The sequence below is a fragment of the Mesocricetus auratus genome, unplaced genomic scaffold (assembly GCF_017639785.1).
Source record: "Mesocricetus auratus isolate SY011 unplaced genomic scaffold, BCM_Maur_2.0 Super-Scaffold_100009, whole genome shotgun sequence".
Lineage (NCBI taxonomy): Eukaryota > Metazoa > Chordata > Mammalia > Rodentia > Cricetidae > Mesocricetus > Mesocricetus auratus.
In genome coordinates this window covers 48,389,363-48,412,343 of record NW_024429193.1, presented here as the reverse complement: position 1 = coordinate 48,412,343, position 22,981 = coordinate 48,389,363, and the positions used below count along the sequence as shown (strand labels likewise).

The following is a 22,981-nucleotide window of genomic DNA, read 5'->3' as shown; positions in this document are numbered from 1 at the left end:
AAAGTGAAGCTGTCATTCTTCTCTGAGAGTGCCCTCCTGCTGAGAGTTCACAGACAATAAAAACCAGTTCCTCCACCTAACCTCAAAGTTCTCCTCAATCTTTGATTATCAGCTCCGGGGCTTCTCACCTTGGGATTTTGCACTACTGATGTCCTTTGACCTTCATGCTCCTCCGTGTTTGCCCCGTCCTGCCTTCACTGGTCCTCATTTGTCTTTCTTCACTAGCACTTCCTGCTTCCGTTTGATCGTACCACTCATCATCTCCGTCAGTGCAGGGTTCTTCAGTCACTCATCTCTGTGCATGGCGCCTCCACTCCCCCCCTCTACACATCCATAACACCTGGTGGTAGTGAGCTTTCTTCTCGGTGCCCCTCGTTAAACTGAGATCCTTGAGAGGCAGGAATCGCAGTGTCTGGTGCGGTACCTGGGGGAGGTGTTTTATATGAACTTGTTCTCAGTTCCAGGACTTGAGGAGCCTGAGCAATATGCATGCATTTGTGTGTGTGTGTGTGTGTGTGTGTGTATACATTCATGCACACCATGCGTGTGCACGTGTGTGTGCATGTGTATGTGTGTGCATGAACGTGTTGCTAAGACAGCTCTAACATGTGTTTCTACTATGGATGTGGATAGATTATTAAAGGTCATATAAAACAGCTGCACAGAATAAAGCTGGAATTTTGATAAGTCATTTATAATCTTTCAGAATGGCCTGTGGGTGTCCAAGAATTTTGGAGAAAAATGGGAAGAAATCCACAAAGCAGTCTGTTTGGCCAAATGGTGAGTAACACAAGACTCCATCTGTGCAGAGCCCTAAACCTTAGTGCTGCCAAAAGTCACATGAATAAATAGCAAGCACTTGCTATGTGCCAAGTGCTCTTCAGGGTCCCGTAAGGGACACTGAGAGGGCTGGGACAGCGACCTGGCCCTAGAAGAGCTTCTATTTGTGTTGGAAAAGAGGATTTCGTCTCAATGAATGCTGTAAGGCATGTGACTGCTGCCTGCAAAGGGTTTTTCTGCAGAGCTGGTGACTCCACTGGGCTGTAAAGTGGAGCGTTAAGGTGGGGTCTTTGGTACTTCTCTATAGCCAGTCTCCCACTTCCTTGTCTAGCACTCCACTCCAGTTGCGTAAAACATAGTGCGAACTCAGGAAGAGCTGAAAGACTGCGCAAGTGCCACCATTTGCAGCAAGGAAACGCTCTCTTCCGCTGGCAGCCTGCCCTGCCCCTCCGTGCCTGCCCGTGTACCAGAGGCAGCTCTGACTTAGGAGTGAAGCCGCTTTTGTTCCAGCCAGGCTCTGTCACTAGGCAGTGGCTTTACCTCTCTGGGCTTCAGTCTCGCCCTTGGTGAAGGGAGGGTTCTTTGCAGAATTTGGAGGGTGATGAAGCAGGAATTGAGTCGGCAGCCTCAGCCCTCCCACATTCTGCTCGCCCAGAACTGTGTTCTGAGTGTCTTCCACTGACTAATTGCAACAAATCTGGTAATCAGTTTACAGCAGATCGCTGCTGGAGATGAGCTACGGGGCTGCCAGCAGCAAGCACATGACAGCGTTAGAATGACAGCCTGAAATCTGGAAGCAGGCAGGAGAGCCATGGAAAAACAGACCAAACTCAGCACACAATGACCGTGTTAGATCAAGGAGGACACTTGCTCCGACAACATCTGGGAGAACACTGTATTATGACTTCATATGATTAATGTTCATGGCCATGACCCCAAATCCCAAGAGTTTAATGTGTTCTACTTAGGGAACCAGAAGAAATAAATCCTACATATTTGAAATATATCCACTAAAATCAGTTAAAATACTAGCTATGCTACTTAAGTGAGGTGGGCCTTTTCCAGACACACTCATTAAATGAGGACTTTAGAGTGCTACTGTGTACACGCCACATCTGATCATGTTTAGTCAGTGGTGTGCACACGCCACATCTCATTTCATGTTACGTGTTTTAATCAGGGGTGTTGGTACCGATAGGCCTTAACAGCAAGTTACCAAATCACTTCTAACAGAACTAAAATACTCATATTATGTTTGAGGCATGACTAACCTTAGTCATTGAAGTTCATCTTTACAATAAAAGGCTGTTTTGAAGTGATATTTTATTGCATATGCAAGGTTTCTTTGTTGTGTATATGTAGTGCTTTGTTTTGAGAGTCTCTGTGTAGCTCCAGCTGTCCTGGAACTTGTTATATAAACCAGATTGGCCTCAAACTCACAGAGATGCACTTGCCTCTGTCTCCTGAGTGCTGAGATCAAAGGTATGTGCCAGCTTTACACAAGGTTTTGATGAGAGATGCCCTTCTGTGTATGTTTCTCTTATTGATTGATGAATAAATCACTGTTTGGCTTGGCCAATAGAGACAGGAAGATAGTCAGGACTAGGAGTCAGGAGAATTCTAGGAAAGGTAGGCAGGGAGAAACGGAGAGGAGACGCCATGTAGCCGAGGAAGCAGTAACAGGTCTGGACCCTTCTGCAGTAAGATGATATGGAAATTCTTAGATTTATAGAAATGGTTAATAATTAAGACAGAGATAGCCAATAAGAAGCCCTAGCCATCAGCCAACAGTTTAATAATTAATATATGTCTTTGTGTGCTCCATTGGGGCTGAAGCAGAGGACCTGGTGGAAAAGAAAAGTCAGCAACAAGGTTTTTTACCTTAATTTTGTTTTCTCCTGATAGTTTTGCCTATGTGTATGTATGTGTGCCATGTGCATGAGGTACCTATGGGGATCAGAAGAGGCATCAGACCCTCTGGCACAGAAGTTACAGATAGTTGTGAGTCATCATGTGGGTGCTGGGAATCGAACCCAGGTCCTCTGCAAGAACAACAAATGCTCTTAACTGCTGAGCCATCCCTCTAGCCCTGGTATTTTAGTTTTGTACTACATTTAATTGCTTAGCTCTAAACTCAAGGTAGCTAGGCTACTGATGCTGGCAACTCACCTTTGAGATCTTTGATCTCTAGGAATTTACAGCCTAAAGTTCTTAAAAAAATGTTCCAATGCTGGGCCTTTTACTGATGGTAATCTGTAAGTGCTATTGGGATAGGATCTCATTCCCTGCAAACTGCCTTTCCAAATTTCATTTTAAATAATTCAACCTCTGATCTAGTTGCCTATTTGAGATGAAAGAACTAAATTATTTAGCTCATAAGAAGCACTGAGCTAAATTCAGATGGGAAGCCACAAAGCTAAAACCTAGCAAATGACCCGAAAAACCCTATCAGTGTAGCAGAGGCAATAAGACACACACTGCAATTAAAACAACTGACTAGGTGACAAACAGTGGTAGACAGTGTGTAGTAGGGCAGTGCTCTAGAGGCTGGCATGTCATTCATTGGGCTACATGGTCCTTTGAACAGGAATTCTTACCTTCAAGCCCAATGATATTGGGCTGGATGAGCCATTACCGAAGGAGTTGTTCTGTCACTTTGAGATGTCCAGAAGTGTCCTGATCTGTACCCACCAGATGCCAGGAGTAATTCTGCCTCCTTTTTCTCCACCTCAATGTGGCAACTAAAAATGTCTTCTTCAGAACTTCCCACTTTTAAGAATCCACTGCTTCCCAGTTAGAGTGACAGTGAGAACCTCATGGGGGGACTGGTTTTTAAGCTAGTGCTGAAAGACTGAGATTCTGTCTAGTGACACGGGAAAGAAGCATGTAGTTGGGAGGGAATGGTCTGAGCCCAGAGACAGTTTGGAGTCTATCAGTGTGACTGGAAGAGTTCTCACAAAGAGAGTTCCACCAGCAGACCATCAAAGCACAGCGTCTCCACTTTCTCTTTTGAATTCTCACTGTAAACCTGACTAAACACAGTGAGCAGCATGCCAGCTGTTGCCAGGAGCCTTGTGACTGGACTAACGTAGTCTCTTAGTAGCCTTAATCCATTTCTTATTATTGTCTTTGCCTCTTTATAGGGGATCAGACAACATCATCTTCTTTACCACCTATGTGAATGGTTCCTGCAGTAAGTATATTGTCCCAAAAAAGAATGTCCTGACTGCCCATTCATAGTAGAATATTCTGTGTTGTGTGTGGTAGAAACAAAAGATTTTCCCATGCTCCTGCAAATTCAGTAGCTACAGAAAACTCAAAGCTACTAATTACTTTTAAGATCTTAAAAATATAACTAAATTCCTTCATGTCATGTCCAGGTCAATACATGGAGACGATATAGTTTATCTTAGCAATTATACATGTCACTTTACTCACTATTATAACAAAATACCTGACAAATGCAATCTAAGAGGAGAGAGGTTCCCTTGGCTCTCAGTTTAGAGGACACAGCCCACCGTGGTGGGAGAGGCATGGTAGCTGAAGCAGCTCTGTCCCTGGCAGTGGGTGCTGTCTGGCTTACACACATCTCTGTGTGTCAGGAAGGAGAAAGCTCAGGTCGGAATGAGAAACAAAGATCATCCAGGCCACCTTTAAGCCACCCGTTTCTGCTGACGAGGCCACAGCCTCAAAGGTTTCACAACCTCTCAGCAGTACCACCAAATGGGGTGCAGGTGTTCAAACATCTGAGTCTGTGGGGGGCAGTTCACATTTAAACTGTCACGTTCCACCCCTGACTCCTGTTGACTCACTGTCATCGTAAAATGTAAAATATATTCAGTCCAACGCCAAAGGTTACTATTGTCTTTAATAGTCTCAACGCTGCTCAAAAATCCTGTGTCTCTTCTAAGACCCAAGGCTGTCTCTTCACTGTGAGGCCTTACAAAAATCTAAATTTGAGTCGTATGTTTCCATTATACAAAGGCATGTACTCCTAAGGGAGCAGGACAGTATAGGAAGATGAGAGCAAAGGACCATACTCATCAGATAAGCTGACCCTGAAGCTCCATGCCCACATTTGGGTATCCTGGTGGCATCATCAGAACTTCAGTGACCTTGAGTGGTCCCTTCCTCCACAGCTCTTGTTACCTGTGACACATGTGGCTTCTTCTTGAGACAGCTCTGCTTGGGCCTCCAGCCTTCTTAAGTAGATGTCTGTGTCCCTGCATTTCTAACCCTTGGGATCTACATTTGCAGCTTATGCTCCACCTTCACAGCTTCCCACAGCGGCCCCTAAGTGTCTCCCTGCAGTTAACGTTGCCTGGACTCAGGGACGCTCTTTACAAGACAAATCTTGATGACCCTTCACTCTTGTATTCTACTTACCTGAAAAACTACCACGTGGACAATGCCAAGAAATCAGCAGCTATCTAGAGAGGTGTCCACCCCTCCCACCTTGGACAGCAGCTGCAATAGCCTCTAAGTGCCTGCAGCTGGACCTGGTGGCCCTATTCCCCGCCCACTGGTCTCTTTAGCTGTCACAGCCACTTTGTCCTGCCTGCCTTGCCGGCAGCTTTAAACTTGCCCATGTTCCTTTCTTCAGCACACTGAGCATTCTTCACATCCTTCTTCACTTTCCCTTTGAATTCTCCCTGTAACCCTGACTGCACACACCGGGAGCTGTAACCATACACAACCTGAATGTCAGCTGCCTACAATCTCTGCCAAGTTAACTAGTCCATGAGTTTTCAGTTAAGCCTCACTCAAAATTTCAAAACATAGGCAGACCACAGAGAGATTCTTTACCAGAATATGACATGAATATTCTCTAACCCGGTTCCCAATAGAGATCTTGTTCCCTTAAGTCTGGCCTTCACATCCACACTTCTCTCAGAATTCTGGTCCTCATGAGCTCCACTAGAATGGCCCACTGAGCTGTGCTTATAGTATTGTGGTACTCATCTATCCCACGGCTCCAAATTCCTGCTCAGTCCTTGAACTAGCCAGTTCTGAAAGTCACATGGTCAGGTTCTCTCTACAGTGCACTCTTTGATACCAGATCTCTGTACTAATTGCTTTTCTCCTCACTAATTGTCTTAGCCAGTGTTCTATTGCTGTGAAGAGATACCATGACCATGGTTGCTCTTATAAAAGAAAGCATTTAATTGGGGCTTGCTTATAGTTTCAGAGGTTTAGTCTGTTATCATCATGGCACAGAACATGTTGGCACACAGCAGATGTGGTACTGGAGACGTAGTTGGGAGTTCTACATCTGGATCCACAGGCAGCAAGAAGAGAAAGAGCCTGGGTCTAGGGTTGACTTCTGAAACCTCAAAGCCCACCCCTAAGTTACATACTTCCTCCAAAAGGCCACACCTCCTAATCCTTTTCAAGTAGTGCCACTCCTTAAATAAGCATTCAAATATATGAGCCTATGGGCGGCCAGTTTTACTCAAACTATCACACTGACAAAACACTGACAGGAGCAACTTAAGGGAAGAGAGATTTCTTTGGCTCCCAGTTTAGAGGACTCAGTCCATCATGGCAGAGAAGACATGGCGGCTAAAGCAGCTCTGTCCCTGGCAGTGGGAGCATGCAGCATGACTTGGACAAGAGAGGAGTCCTTTACAGTTCTGGGGTGCAGTCCACAGTGGCGAGGAGAGCATGGCAGCTGGAGCGGCCCTGTATGGCAGTAAGAGCTCACAGCCATTGCTTATTCACATCTTAGTAGATCAGGGAGCAGAGAGCTTGCACAGGAATCAGGAGTAAATGCCACCTTCAAGTCCTCGGTGACCCTCGGTCCCAGAGATTTCACAATTCCCTAAATGGTACCAGGAATTTAAACATATGAGCCAGTGGGGAACATTTCATATCTGAACCGTAACAGCAGTGTAGATGCAGCAAACACTAGACCATAAGCAATAGGAAACTCACAGGCCTAGCGATCCCTGTAGAAGATTTATCGCTTTCATGTCGGCTGAACTATCCATGCTGCAGTATCCAAGTAGAAAGAAAAATGTTTCTTTTATTCATGCAACAAATATCTGAGAACCTGGTGTAGGCTAAACACAAGTGCAATGAGAACAAAACATCCAGGATCTGCTTTTGTGGGACAATAATGTAGGGGCATTAGTTGATAAACAAAAGGAAAATCTTAAACAATAATTTAATTTACTGCCGGGCGGTGGTGACGCACGCCTTTAATCCCAGCACTCGGGAGGCAGAGGCAGGCGGATCTCTGTGAGTTCGAGGCCGGGCTGGACCAATAGCTTCCAAAACAATACAGAGAAACCCTGTCTCGTAAAAACAAAAAATAAATAAATAAATAAATAAAAATAATTTAATTTACTAATTTAAAACAGAATAAGATCATTTTTTAAAAGCGTGCCATGAAGAGAGTAGAAATTATCACTGCTGTTGTTATATAACACTGTTTTTGAGTCATGAATACTCAGAAAACCTCACATAAATAAAACCCAAATGCAAAGTCTCTGTATATGAAGTCATGTCACCTCAATGTCACTTGATCAACATTGACTGGATTAAAAGTGCTTTTCTTTGATTAAAATAAGAGTAGTTCTAGAGCAGCTGTGTGAATGGGACTCACCTGTAAATGAAATTTTAATCCACATTTTGTCTTGTTTAAGAAGCTGACCTTGGTGCACTGGAATTATGGAGAACGTCCGACTTGGGGAAAACGTTCAAAACCATTGGTGTGAAAATCTACTCATTTGGTCTTGGGGGCCGCTTCCTTTTTGCCTCTGTGATGGCTGATAAAGTAAGTATTTGCCTCTTCCGGCTCTGATGTGCTCACTAATACAAACCATATGGATCTCTTTTACTATGGAGTCCTGACAACATTTCTTGTCTTCTTGCTTTTAAAAAATGTTCACATTTATTTGTTTATTTTGTCTGTGTGTGGGGCACACACATGCCATGGCAAATGTGTGGAGATTGGAGGACAGTTTGCAGGAGGCCATTCTTTGTGTACATCTTGTAGACCCGAGGAATCAAACCATGTCATCAAGCAAACATTTTCACCCACTAAGCCATCTTGCCATCCCTGTGATTTTAAATATCACAGTAAAAAGTTAGGAGAGATTTTGCCTACAAAGGCTGACTGACTCTTGAGGTACTGTGGGCATTAGCCTTTTGTCATTGTGACTAGTCCTGTTTTTTTGGACTTGTAGGCCCAGTGTCTGGCTTCGCTCAGATATGAATATCTGGAGGGGGAAGAAAGAAATTCATTTTTACATTATTCTATAATCATAATAAGAACATAAAATGCTAGTTGAGTGTCTATTACCTACTGGGTACCAGTTTAAATCTCATAAGATAGTAGTGAATAAATAGATACATTTCCTGCTCTCTGAGCTTGTATTCAAATGGGGAAGCCCATGTTAAGCAAGTGTCTCAATCAGTGTTCCCTGGCAGTGAAGAGACACCATGACTACGGCAACTCCTATAAAGGAAAGAATTGAACTGGGGCTGGATTACAGTTCAGAAGTTTAGTCCATTATCATCACGGTGGGAAGCATGTCGGCACACAGGCAGACATGGTGCTGGAGAAGCTGAGAGTTCTACTTCCGGATCAGCTTCTGAAACCTCAAAGCCTACCCCAGTGACACATTTCCTCCAACTAGACCACACCCACTTCAACAAGGCCACACCTCCTAATCATGTCAAGTAGCCCCATTCCGTGATGACCAAGCATTCAAACACACGAGTCTGTGGGGTCATTCCTATTCAAACCACCACAGCAGGTAGGTCTGTCTAGGAAGAATTAGAGCAGCATGGAGGTGAGGAGCAGCAGGGACTGGCATCACTATTGCAGACCGTGCTTAGGTGGTATCTAGGCAACCTGAGGAGGGTGCCTATGTGGACATCTGGGAGGAAGCAAGTGTGCAATCAGCAAAGACAGAGAGACCCTCAGGTATCCTGAGGTCAAGAAGAGTGGCAGTGTGGCTGGAGTATGGGGCGGGGAGTGGGAAACTATCCCACAGGGCTTTTATCATTCAGGTGGATTGTTTGATTATAACAAGTGTTCTTCCCGCCAGGCTGCTCCCAGTGCCACCCAACCCCAAATAACACACAGAGACTCTGTTAGTCACAATGCTGTCAGTTTGGCAAACTCAAGTGCGATGTTGAGTTACAGGGCTTCTCATAGGCTAGTTCTATCTTAGGTATTAACCCATGACTACTAATATCTATTTCTATAAGGACTTATCTTTCCGAGGACGCCATCCTGACATGCCTCTCTTTCCCAGGATCACATGGCTATTCTCCACTCTTGACTACATTTCCCAGAATCCTCCTCGACTCCTAGTCCCACCTATCTTGCTTCCCTATTGGCCAGCAGTGCTTTATTGACATATACCCAGAAGGACTTCCCCCATCAGTTTGATAATTACCTTCCACTGTAGCAGAATAGGTATGCCTGGGAGGGGAAGCAGCAAGAAGAGCAGCCAAGAGGCTGTCAAGTATTCAAGGGACAGGGAGCGGGAGCTGAGACCACTGTTAACAGTGGGTGTGGGGAGATACGGTGAGATTGTGTCTGTGTGTTTTAAGTATATTGCCAACGTGATGAGCGGTGCCTTAGATGTACCTTGTCAGACAAAAAGAGAAACATTCAAGTCTTTGGCCTGAGCAACTGGATAAATGACAGTACCATTTCCTGCCATAGGAATGGCTGTAGGAGGAGCAGGTTTATGGGAGAAAAAGAAAAATCCAGTGTGTTGGATATGAAATGCCATCTGAGAGAAAGGCCAAGTCAGCGTTTGTGTGTACAAGTCTCCCAAAATGGTGTGGTGTTTAAGGCTGTGTGAGTGGCTGGATGCTGCTTCTGAGGAGCGACTAGGTGGGGAAGAGATGGGAAGACCGAGCAAGGCCTGAAGCACCTCTCCACTGAAGGTGCAAAGAAAGAACCGAGCTGAGAGGCCTGGATGGGAGGAAGGGCTGAGGTGGGGAAAATCAGGACAGCACATTGTTACAAAAGCCACGTGAAGAAAGAGCTTCCAGAGGCAGCAGCGGTCAGTTTGGCAGACTCAAGTGACATGTTGAGTTACATGTACTCTGAGAATGACCCACTGGGCTGGAAGAGTGGATCTCTGGTGACCTTCATAGAATCGGTTTCATTGGATAGGAAATAGATACAGCCCTTACCACAGAGCTATACCTACTAGTCTTTTGGAGGTGTTTTAGCAGAGACCTGGACTTCATTGCTTCTTAGCAGATGCCTTTGTCAGTCAAACACTCACTGACCAATATCCTTAGAGGAATTTTGGACACTGTGGCCTCTTCCTAGCCTGGGTGTGTTCCCTTTATGGGAGAATCCCTTAGAGGCATGTCTCACCTTGGTTTTCCTTTGGTCTCCCAACATGAATTTCATCTTCACCTTCTAGACAATCAGTTATCTAGTTCTTTGGATTCATTATCTTAAAGCAAGGGTTATTTAGGGTTATTTCAAAGAAACCAAACATTTAAGTGGCAATCATTTGAGAATTTCAAGCAAGCATGTGAAAATTTTATAAAGCCAACCTAGTCACACCCTTAGCGCTATTGAAGGAGATGGGATGCCAGCTACTGGGAGGACCATTGCAGAGGGAAGAAACCAGAGAGCCAACATAGAATGGACCACTTCATTGCCTGGAGGAGAGTGGAAGCTGCTTTGAGAATTAGCACTGGACCTGTTGTTGTCATTGTACCCACTAAGGAGATGATTAATACAACTGTTTCATGTTTCTATTCATGCCCCTGACATGATACCTTGATAGAAGATTAAAAATACAGATATTGGTATATTTATTCTAGGATACAACAAGAAGGATCCATGTATCAACAGACCAAGGGGACACATGGAGCATGGCACAGCTTCCTTCTGTGGGACAGGAGCAATTCTATTCTATTCTGGCAGCCAATGATGACATGGTATTCATGCATGTCGATGAACCTGGAGGTAAGAGCCATTTGAACACATAGAGATTTAAGCTTTGGGCACTGCTCTTAGAAGCTTTCCTCTTACCCCAAGAAATTTATTACTATCCCAGAGATGATGTGCGGCCTCTTTAAAAGGCGCTTGTTCTGGTGCCTATGGTAGTCTGTTTGTAAGGGTGGCCGAGTGCCACAGAGCAGACTGCTCAGTGGCACTGAATTGCAAGTCGTCTGTGACCAGGTAAGTACAGGAAAGATTCAGAGACTAGTTGTGGTTTGTGTGATGTTTTATTGAGACAGGGACTCATTCTAGAGGCCAGGACAGCTAAAAACTCAAAATTCTCCCACCTTCACCTCTTTGCCCAGCTTAGAGACTCATAGTCATTTGATAAAGCAATTTTATATCTTTTGAACATAATAATAGAAAGTTAGGGTTGACATTTTGTCACTTTTCAATTTTGCTTTTCTAGTGATAACTTTTTTATCACTAGATGATACATTAAAAAATTTTAAATCCCTCACAAAAAGAGTTTGAGAAACACTCTAAATGTATGAAATAAGAATCTAAAGACATCCCAGCACTCGGGAGGCAGAGGCAGGCGGATCTCTGTGAGTTCAAGGCCAGCCTGGTCTACAAGAGCTAGTTCCAGGACAGCCTCCAAAAGCCACAGAGAAACCCTGTCTCGAAAAAAAACCAAAAAAAAAAAAAAAAAAAAAAAGAATCTAAAGACAGCACATATACCAGCAAGATATACCTGGGAAGAGCTTTTCTGATTACGTCATGCAGCAAATGCGGCATCCACTGGGTTCCAGCCTCTAGGTTGAGTGCCAGGATTAAAAATGAACATGAAGCCTTTGAGTGTGAAACTATGATGACCGCTCAGGTCTCAGTCTTACCATGAAGACAACAAATGTGCCGGGCCGGGAAGTCGGGACTAGACTATTGTTTTGTGTGGCTTCCTTTCAAGACTCAGCATCTCGTTTGTTTGCTCATGTCAGATACTGGATTTGGCACAATCTTTACCTCTGATGATCGCGGCATCGTCTACTCTAAGTCTCTAGACCGACATCTCTACACCACCACAGGTGGTGAGACCGACTTTACCAACGTGACCTCCCTCCGTGGAGTCTACATAACAAGCATGCTCTCAGAAGGTGAGCTCGGGAATCGCTGGGCAATAGCTTGGCATGGCTCTGGATGCTTCTGCTGAATAGGTCAAGATTTGAGGTCTTCAGGGAGATTGGTGGTCCCTTTCCCCAGTGATGTGCTTGCCTTGCCAACAAGCCTACTCTTCTACGTTGTGGCTTCACCGTGTAAAGAAATTATGCAATAGAAGTAGGACAGAGCAGATCAACGACAGTGGGAAGAATGAGGGATCCATATTGGGTAGTTTGTTAGGAGTCTTCTGTACTTGGAGGTTTAGGCCTAGAGGAATGATCCTGAACTAGAATCATGTCTGTTTTCATATCGAGAGCATAGTATTAAGCCAGGCAAAGTTCTTCTAGTATTCTACCATAGGACTCCCTTTGCCAAGGCTCTCTGCAAGGAACCACATTACTTCCAAGGACAAAGACCCTTAAAGCTTTTTTATGTGTCTATATTTTGACAGGAGGTAAGGCATGATTTTTGTTTGTAAATATCTTGCAATGGCCTATGAGATCCTAAGTGACATTGACTCCTCCCCCTGTCCCCCCACCTTACCTCCAGCTCTTTTCTTGTTCATTTGCTCTGTGGCATTCAACTGTCCCCCTGCCAGTCCTCAAGTGTCCCAATTGCACACATTCATTCATCACAGACATTTCTGTTTCCTCAGATACCTGCTGGGCAGAGTGCTTCTTCAAGTCTTTGCTCCAGTGTTATTTTCTGAATGAGAGTTGCCTGGAGTAGCCTATTTCATGTCAATTTGACACAAGCTGGAGTCATCTGAGAGGAGGGAATCTCAATTAAGAAAATGTCTCCAGGAGACTGGAGAGAGGAATCAGAGATTAAGAGCACTGATTGCTCTTCCAGAGGACCCAGGTTCAATTCCCAGCACATACATGGCCGCTCACAACTGTCTCTAACTTCAGTTCCAGAGGGGATCTGACACCCTTACACAGACATACATGTAGGCAAAACACCAATGCACATACAAAAACAGATAACTAAAAAAAAGAGAGAGAAGAGTAAAAAGAAAGTGCCTCCGTAGGATCGGGCTGTAGCCTGTAGGACATTTTCTAGGTGATTGTTGAAGGAGGGTGCTGCCATCCTTGGGATGGTGGTCCTGGGCGTATGAGAAAGCAGGCTGAGCAAGCCATGATGAGCAAGCCGTTAAGTGGTACCCCTCTGTGGCCTCTGCATCAGCTCTTGCCCTGTTTGCCCTGTCCTGGCTCCCTTCCGTGATGGACTACATGCTGTTTGTCATGGAGTTTCATCATAGCAATAACAACTCTAACTAGGATAGATAGGTTATGAGATGGTTGAAAAAAAAAACCTCTAATTAGAAATTATTAATCCAGGATTAAATGTGAATAATCTTGAGAATCCCTAAAATAAGCTTGGTGTCATGGCTTTGAGTAAAAATTAAAATCCTTGCCTTTGGTAGATTTTCTTCCAACGCATCAAACAGTGAAGGAGAATGGGCATTAGAATATACATACTGATCAGGAGTTAACATGTGTTGACTTTCAATTACTAGAGCAGAATGCCTGAGACAATCAGTTTATAAAGAGCAAAGGTTTATTTTGGCTCACAGTTTTAGAGATTTCTGCCTGTGGGTGGTTATCCCCCCTGCTTTTGGCTCTGTGGCACCACATCATGGTCAAAGTATATGGTAGATGAAACCCATCACCTCAGACATAGGATGAGAAGGAGACTTCCTCTCATTGGCCACATCTTGGTCTGGCAAGCAAGCTGTGGCTACCTAAGCAGTGGAGAAGAGGAAGGGATTTAAGATTCAAACTACGGATTAAAAGAGTGCTTTTGGCCGGGCGGTGGTGGCGCACGCCTTTAATCCCAGCACTTGGGAGGCAGAGGAGGTGGATCTCTGTGAGTTCCAAAACAGCCTCCAAAACAATACAGAGAAACCCTGTCTCGTAAAACCAAAAAAAAAAAAAAAAAAAAAAAAGAGTGCTTTTGGGTTGTTCGGTAGTGTCAGTTCCAGAAAGTTTCTGGAACTGACTGGGATGTCCTGTGCAAGTGGCACACCTTCTTCAGGCCTGCTATTCATCAGTGCTGAGCCGAGCTGAGCCGCTGGAAGGTGTTCAGAGCTCATGGGACTCCAAAGTCAAAGTTGAGTGGGAAAGAAAAGAGAGGGAGGCTTGAAGGGAAATATGCTCAACATAGAATTTACATTCAAATAAAATGTAAATAAACAAATGGTGTTTCTTGGGAAAGTTCCGTTGTGGTGGGCTGACTCTGAGACCTCCAGTGTGTTGGGCTTACATCACTCTTTCCCTGTTCAGATAACTCTATTCAGAGCATGATCACTTTTGACCAGGGAGGACGGTGGGAGCACCTGCAGAAGCCGGAGAACAGCAAATGCGATGCTACCGCAAAGAACAAGAATGAGGTTTGTTGATGCCAGCCACCGTCTGTGTGTGCTGACAAGCAGTCAGGCTGCCCTGCTCTGAGCATTGCTAGGCTACATACTGAAATCTCATTCCAGTCAGGGTCCAAAGTGAAGGTGGGAGGCTTGTGAGAACAATGAATTCACTTAGATCTGTGAAGTAGAAACTACATGGAGAGGCCAAGATACTACAGATTGTCTTTAAAAAAAAAAAAAAGAAAGAAAATCAAGATGGAGGACCAACTGTTTGTTTTATTAAACTTCTGAGTAAAGGCAGAATGGACAGCTGTTGTGGTTGTTAGCTAGGGGTCTACATGTTGGTGAAGAGGTCTTAGAAGTCCTTCAGAAACCAAAGAGCAGCCACTAACAACATGGGTCGGCACACCCTGGGGAGAGCTTGATTCAACAACAGCGAGCTGGTCACTTGCAAGGGCCCTCAGACCTCCACACAGGGCCACCCTGCTCCTCTAGCCTGCAGTTTTGGTGGGACTCTCCCATGGCATGAGATAAAGGGCACCTCCACCCCACCCCCACCTCACGCTCTCCCTTTGTAGTCATGCCTACTCTGTCTACCTCCATCTTCTTCTCCCTTTCCTGTCCCTCTGCCTGGGGCTTGCCCTGCCCCTGCTCAACATCACCCAAGGCAGGAGTCATGGTCTTCTTACTGCAACACTTTCTGGTCCTCTGCCTCTCCCTTCCCAACCTTCTCTTGGTTCCTCTTTGCCTGGGTAAAGTCTGAGAATGAAGGCTCTCTCCACCCTCTTCTCACCGACACGCCCTTGCTGTCACACGCCCTAGCTGACACCCCTCTGTGGCCTCTCAGTGTTCTTGCCGGTGTCATGTCTGTCTCCCCAGACCCCAATTAGTTACAATCTGTGGAAATCCTTAGTGTCCATCCAGTTAGAACCAATCATCCTTCATTCCACTAATAGTTGGCTTAGCCTTTTAGCAAACACAAAAGCGTAGTGTTTACTATTGTGGCCATTTGAGGTTTTTTGTTTTTAAACAGGATCTCATATGTAGCTCTGACTGGCCCTATGTGGACCAGGCGGATCTTGAGCTCAGAGATAGCCATATTTGTGCATTCACCTCCTGAGTGCTGGCATTACAAGCAGGTGTCACCACACCTGGCTCACTTGAGCTTCTTTGAGGACACAAGCTGTTAAAATGCTTTCACACATTCACACACTTTCTGACATTTCTTTTCCCCCTCAGCTTTATTGACTTATAAGTGATAAATTAAAATGGCACATATTTATAATGCACACAATGACATTTTGCTGTGTGTATGGATTGTAAAATGCATGACCACACCCAGGCTAATTAATGCACTCATCCATTAGTTCAGTTATCTTTTTGTTGTATGAGATAAGAGTATTTAGCTCTATTATCTTAGCAGATTACACAGTTTATATAGACTGTTCACTCCATGATGCTCATTAGCTCTCTAGAACTTACTTGTCCAATGTAACTGAAACTTTAGAACCTTTTGGCCAATATTGCCCCTCCCAGTTTTGTCTCCTGATCCCTCACAGCCTCCTCTCTCCTCCTGCTTTTATGAGTTTAGTGTTTTATGAGAGTTCACATTAAGGGACATTGAATGATATTTGTCTTTGTGCCTGGCTTATTTAGCATACAGTCTTCCCAGTTCAAACGTGTGGTTGTAAACAGCAGGATCTCCTTTGTTGAGAATGACTGACATCCCATTGGGCTGTGATTCCTCTTTATCCATCTTCCATCAAAAGATATATGGGCTGGGGATGAAGAGATGGTTCAGCAGTTAAGAGCACTGCCTGCTCTTCCAGATGACCCAGGTTCAATTCCAAGCACCCACATACAACAGCTCACAACTGTCCAGGGGATCTGACACCCTCAAACACATACACGCGGGCAAAGCGTATAGACGAAGCAAAACATATAAAATAAACGTTTTTTGTTGTTAAAAATACATAGGTTGGTTTTCTATCTTGAGTTGAACCACAGTAGATGTAGACTACAGATATGTTTATCTCCTTGAGTTTCTAGCTTCATTTCTTTTAGCTAAATGCTAAGAAGTAGACTCCTGACAGTTGTATACATTTTAAGGGAAACACCACACTGTTTTGTGGCAATGGCTTCAGTTACATCTCCCCAATAGAGTACAAGTGTTCCTCTTTCTCTGTGACTTTAACCAATACTTGCTGCTGTTATATTTTCATTACTAACAAGTTTGAGATGATGATGGGCTGTGGTTTTATGTGCATTTCCCCAATGATTGGTAATGCTGAACCTTCTTCAAATATCCCTTGGCTGTTTGCTGTCTTTGAAGAATGGCTATACATTTCTCTGCCCATTTTGAAGTTAGACATTTGTTTCTTGCTGTACAGCCCCTTGTGCTGTGAGTAGTTTGCAGATACTGTCTGTTCTGTGGACAGCCATTTCACTAGTTTGCAGATACTCACACTGCTGGACATTGCCTTTGCAGAAGGTCTTTAGTTTAATGTGATTCCATTTGTACATTTTTGCTTTTTGTTGTGTTCTTACATTCATTTCCAAAGTTACTGCCTAGGCTATGTCAAGAATATGCAATTTCTTTACTTTATGCGCACAGGTGTTTTACTGCATGTATATCTGTGAGGGTGTCAGATCTTGACGTTACAGACAGTTGTAAGCCGGCATGTGGGTGCTAGGAATTGAACCCTGACCCTCTGAAAGATCAGCCAGTGCTCTTAACTGCTGAGTCTTCTCTCCATCCTATCAAGAAGCTTTTGTCTGTGTTTTCTGCTAGGATTTTAGTTTGTAGACTTAACATTCAAGTCTCTTTAGAGCAGTGGTTCTCAACCTTCCTCATGTTGTGGTGACCCCCCAGCCACAAAGTTATTTCATTGATACTTCATACTTTGTAAATATCTGATGTGCAAGTCCCATGGGGTCACAAGCCATAGGTTGAGAACCACTGGTTTAGAGTGAATTTTTGCAGATGATATGAAATGAGAATTCAAATCCTTCATTTGCACATAAACATCAGGTTCCCTAGCAACATTTATTGACATTGCTCCTTTCTCATGTGTTCTTGATTGCTTTGTCAAATAATTAATTAGCCATAAATGTATGGATTTAAAGTCTAGAATGTTCTGTTCCATTGGCCTATATATTTTGTTTTTATGACGACACCATGCTGTCTTGATGACTGTAGCTTTATAGCATATTGTGAAGCCAGGAAGTGTGACCCTCTTCCCCTTTATTCTTTCTTACTCAGGATTACTCTGGGGTTTCAGTCTTTAAAGGTTCCATATAGATTTTAGGGTTTTCTCTCTATTCCCTGAAAAAAATGATACCAGATTTTTTGTCATTCCCCTCATTTTGTTTTGTTTTGGGCGTTTTGTTTTGTTTGGGTTTCTTTGGTTTTTTTAAGACAGAGTTTCGCTGTGTAGCTCTGGCTGTCCTGGAAAACTCTGTAGACCAGGCTGGCCTTGAACTCTCAGAGATCCCCCTATCTCCACCCTCCCAAGTGCTGGGATTAAAGGCATGTGCCACCACTGCCGGGCTTGTTTTTTTTTTTTTAAGTCAGGGTCTTGCTCTGTAGCCCAGGCTGGCCTCAGACTCCCAATATTACTGCCTCGGCCCCCCAGCCCACGCTAACAGGACTTTAGTAGTGAAGTCTGTAGCTCACTTTGGGGAGTGACACTTTGCAGTATTAATTCCTCCAATCCATGCACACAAGATTTCTTCCCACTCGTTTACATCTTCAGCTTCTTGCATGGTGTTTTGCAGTTCCTGCCACACAAATCACTCACTTCCTTGATTGGGCTTATTCTTAACTAAACAATTCACGTTTCAAAGTTGTTTCCAGGTCATTTTTTCTTGTACACTGTCTTAGTTAGGGTTTCTATTGCTGTGAAGAAACACCATGACCACAGCAACTCTTATAAAGGAAAAAAATTTAATTGGGGTGGCTTACATTTTCAGAGGTTTAGTCCATTATTATCATGGTGGGACATGGGGGCAACAGGCAGACCTGGTGCAGGAGAAGTAGCCCAAAGTCCTACATCTTGACTTCAGGCAACAGGGAAGTAATCTGTCTTACTGGGCAGGGCTCAAACATGTATGAGACCTTAAAGCCTGCTTCCAGCAAGGGCACACCCCCAGCAGTGGCACTCCCTTTGGAGGTCATTTTCTTTCAAACCACCACAGATACATAAAATAATGTTACATATTTATGGGAACCATGTGGTGTTTTAATATACTTAAACATTGTATAATGGTCAAATCAAGATTAACATTTCTCCTCAAACATGTATCTGTATTCTGTATGGGACAGATGTTTCAAATCATTTCTTCTAGGTTTTAGAAAAACATCATTGTCATTATTGTTGTTCTAGCTAGGACTTCACAGTACTGAACACAAGTAGAGCAAGGGCGTCTCTGTCTCGTTTCTGATCATATGGGAAACGGACTCCATTTTTAATATTTAATAAATGTTACTGTGACTTTTATTATCTGGAGATAACATTCCCAACTTTCTGCATCTATGGAGATGCCTGTATGCTTTTTATCCTTCATTCTGCTAACGTGGTATATCATATAAATGGAATTACATGTCACTGAACCACCCTGTCATCCCAAAGATGACTCCTACTTGATCGTGGTGAATAACAACAATGCTTCTGGATTCAGTTGCTAGTATCTGTTCAGAATTTTTGCATCTGTGCTCAGTGAAACCTTAGCTTGCACATCAGTTATGCTTCTGGATTCATGTAAAAAAATTAAGTTTGGGCATAGTCTCACATGTCTGGCATCCCAACCACTAGGGAAGTTGGGTCTTGCTATCCATCCCATGCAATTTAGTAAGACCTAATATCAAAGTAAAAAATTTAAAACTAAGGATTAGGGATGTATCTCAGTTGTAGAGCACTTACCTAATATGTGTAAAGCTTTTGGTTCAATCCCCAGCTGGAAAAAAAATGAGAATAAGTCTTGACAAACTAGTTGGACCATCTATGTATGTAAGTAACAATATTATAATAGTGAAAGAAATGGAAGTAACTCCATCAATAGTAGAATGGGTTAGTAAAATATAACATATGCTCCTCCACCTCTACCCTCACACAAAATAGGTTATTGTTTAGCCTTATAAAGGAAGGAAATTCTGACAAATGCTGTTATACAGGTCAACCCTGAGGACAGTGTGGTAAGTGAAATGAGCCCATTATAAAAAGACCAATTCTGTGTGATTTCATTTATGTGAGGGACCCTAGAGGAGTCAACTCCATAGAGGCAGACAGTGGAAGAGTGGTTTTCAGGAGACAGAAGCAGAGACCTGTTGCCTGTTGCTTTAAAAGTGATGGTTTCAGTTGTACAAGATGAAAAGGTTCAGATGACCGGTTAAGTGAGAATATGCTTAAATATATACTTTGAAAGCCAGATGGTACATTTTTTTAATTTTTTTTTTTTTTTGGTTTTACGAGACAGGGTTTCTCTGTATTGTTTTGGAGGCTGTCGGTCCAGCCCAGCCTCAAACTCACAGAGATCCGCCTGCCTCTGCCTCCCAAGTGCTGGGATTAAAGAAGTGCGCCACCACCGCCCGGCCAGATAGTACATTTTATGAAATGAATTTTACCACAGTTTTTTTTGTTTGTTTTTTAACATCATCACACTGAGGTTTGAGTTAAATTCAAAGTTTTATTGGGCAGCTCTGTGAAATGAGTAAGGACATTATGTTGTACTTTAAGAAAATCAGTGCATGAGAGGAAGATGCCATGTGTCAGGGTTTAAGTAGAGGGATTTTTTTTAATTAGGAAAGGGTACCATAAAAAGGGGAAAGAGGAAGGGGGGGAGACTGGCCTCCAGGACACGAATGGCAGGAGAGAAGGGAGGAAAAGGGGGGCAGACAAATAGAGGAAGGAAGGAAGGAAGGATGGGAGGTGGGCAGGGCCCTTTTTAAAGGGAACAGAGTGAATGTGCACAGGTGGTGCTCTTAGTGGCTGCAGCTGAGGGTATCTCCTGTCAGAACCCCAAGGACAGGACAGGACAGATGCCTGAATACTAACACATTATGCCTGTGGTTTTAATCTGGGCTTTGGTTTCTCTTCACAGTGCAGCCTTCATATTCATGCTTCTTACAGCATCTCTCAGAAGCTAAATGTTCCAATGGCCCCGCTCTCAGAGCCCAATGCTGTGGGCATAGTCATTGCTCATGGTAAGGAGCCCCCCTCCCCCATCCATCCCTCCCTCCCTCCCTCCCTCCACTGTGAATAGAAGCTGCCAGGCACAGGGAGACAGCATTGCCTTTGAGCACACCCCTCCAGAGAAAAAGCCACTGGTGTCTGTGCTCTGTTCTAGTTTCCTTTCTGTTGCTTTGATAAACCATCTGGTCAAATGCAACTTGAAGAGGAAAGTATTTTATTGTATACTTCCAGGTCACAGTTCATCAGGAAGTCAGGGCAGGAACTCAGTGCAGGGACCATGCCTGTTTGTTGGCTTATTCCCTGGCTCCCTCTCTCAAGGCTCATGCTTAGCTTTCTTTCTTAACTTTCTTACACAACCCACAACTACCTGCCTAAAGGATTGATGCTGCCCACAGTGGGCTGGGCCCTCCCACATCAGTCATTAATCAAGACAGTCACAAATGTGGGTATGGACCAGTCTCACCTGGGCAGTCCCTCAACTTAAGATTCACTCAGATAACACAAGATTGTGTCACATGGACAGCTGAAGGCTACTAGAATGTGATCATTGGATAGAATTTCCTGTATTGTAACAATGCCTTGGGTTTTTAATACTCTCACTGGCCAATAGCAACACCCAAGCTTTGGTGGCCTTCTTTCTCCTATAATATAATACTCATCAGTAAATCCCCTTTGCTTTGTTGCTAAAGTATATTGACGGTCGCTTACTTTGCAGGTAGCGTGGGAGACGCCATCTCAGTGATGGTCCCAGACGTGTACATCTCAGATGACGGGGGTTACTCCTGGGCAAAAATGCTAGAAGGACCCCACTATTATACCATCCTGGATTCCGGAGGCATCATCGTGGCCATTGAGCACAGCAACCGTCCTATCAATGTGATTAAGTATGCATGCTCTCCGCTCCCACACGTATCTGCATAGAGGGCAGTGATGGGAAGCTCTTGGGTTTATTGCATGGAGAGTCATGGGCCTCATTGGCCTTATTAGATTCTGCAGGACTATAGGCTCTCACAGGGATTATGCTTAGAGCATCCCAGATTAGGTGACAGTGCTTTTTCCTCCTCTTACTTATGTGTTTTATCACTTAATAATTGTTCCCCCTTGGGTCAGAAAGTAAAGTGTTTGCTGCGAAGCTTGTCGATCAGAGTTCAATACCTAGAACCCACATAGTGAATGGAAAGAATGGACCCCCCACATACACATACACCCCTTCTAGTTGTCCTGAGGCACACACACACCACTACTTAAAAGTCTTCTTTCACCCCATCCCCAAAATACAGAAATGGCACTTGGAGTTAGAAATCACTTCAGTACAAATGTTTTGTTGGTTTATTTGTTTGTTTTCAATGTGAGGTATTTGAAATGTTACTTTAGAAACTCATTCTTACCTGGGTCACTACTCTCTTCCTTTGGAAGGGATATTTTCTTCCATGTGTTCTATGAATGAATCTTTTCTCAGACCTTGCTCACTGTATTGTCAGACAGAAGTCATCCTCAATGCAAGGGCTTCCTCTGGCTGGGGACCTAACAACTAGAGTGCTCCCTGACACTCCCAGTGCATGCTGGTCCTCTGTCATGATCCTTCTCTAACTCTGGTTTCAGGTTCTCCACAGATGAGGGCCAGTGCTGGCAAAGCTATGCGTTCACGCAGGAACCCATCTACTTCACTGGCCTGGCTTCGGAGCCTGGAGCCCGCTCTATGAACATCAGCATCTGGGGGTTCACGGAGTCTTTCATAACCCGCCAGTGGGTCTCCTACACAGTCGATTTCAAAGACATCCTCGAACGGAACTGTGAGTGTCTCCTTCCGGATTTCCCAGTAGAAATTTGTAAACTCCTTTCCCCAAATAACCCATTCAGAGGAATCTCTTTCAAGCAGGGTAATCAAATGCATATGCATATGAAAGGCGATTGGAGATGGTCTGTGTGGGCAACCCAGCATAGGAATAGCAAAGCAGTCCTCCCGCCTAGCCCTGTGCAAAAGAAATACAAGGGGTATCTATCTGTGTTACACTATTCTGTCAGCTATGTTATAAAATAGAAGGATGGTAGAATTATCTCTAAATGTCCAAAAGATCATCTCAACATGTAAGCGGTAGGAAAGATTACTAAGATAGTTTGCTTTTTCTCTTGTAAGTCAATATTCCTAGCACCTCTTAGCTCAGACCAGCTGAATGTGGCAGGGACTGCCATGTAGGACAGTGTAGCCTTGAACTGCACCAGGGATCTTTAGTACCTTTTATGAGACATTCTTCTGGTTTGTAAGAATAGTACATGTATGTGTTTGTCTAAAATTAGTTTGTGACATGGGGTGGGGGAAGGGGTGTCCCTCTGTAGGCAGATGTATGGGACTGTAGGAAGCAAGCTTTGGAGGGAGGTGTTCTCAAGGACCACTCCTTGATCCTGTCACTCAGAACACTGAAGGGAGGGAGTTTTACATGGAGTTTTAGTTCAAATGTGAGTCCTAGCTGAGGCTCTAGAATGAGCACTGGGCAGGTGCAAAGGACTTCAGGAAGAAAATGTCCAGTGCATGGTGCTCCCAAAATGTCACAAAGC

The 22,981-nt window shown here is 44.0% G+C and overlaps 1 protein-coding gene across 4 annotated transcripts in view; it reads left to right on the top strand.

Annotated features, from left to right (window-relative positions):
* The window catches only part of Sort1 (sortilin 1), an 84,793-nt gene that overhangs the window by 47,084 nt on the left and 14,728 nt on the right, over positions 1–22,981 (top strand). For 2 of the 4 annotated variants that reach the window (XM_040752058.1, XM_040752060.1), the window contains exons 6-14: positions 707–780; positions 3,924–3,973; positions 7,431–7,558; positions 10,591–10,735; positions 11,710–11,865; positions 14,155–14,261; positions 20,334–20,436; positions 21,141–21,309; positions 22,028–22,218. In XM_040752058.1, coding sequence (XP_040607992.1) covers positions 707–780; positions 3,924–3,973; positions 7,431–7,558; positions 10,591–10,735; positions 11,710–11,865; positions 14,155–14,261; positions 20,334–20,436; positions 21,141–21,309; positions 22,028–22,218 — 1,123 coding nt within the window. Of the gene's footprint in view, positions 1–706; positions 781–3,923; positions 3,974–7,427; positions 7,559–10,590; positions 10,736–11,709; positions 11,866–14,154; positions 14,262–20,333; positions 20,437–21,140; positions 21,310–22,027; positions 22,219–22,981 lie in introns of all 4 variants that reach the window. The other 2 variants (XM_040752057.1, XM_040752059.1) reach the window with 1 other exon arrangement.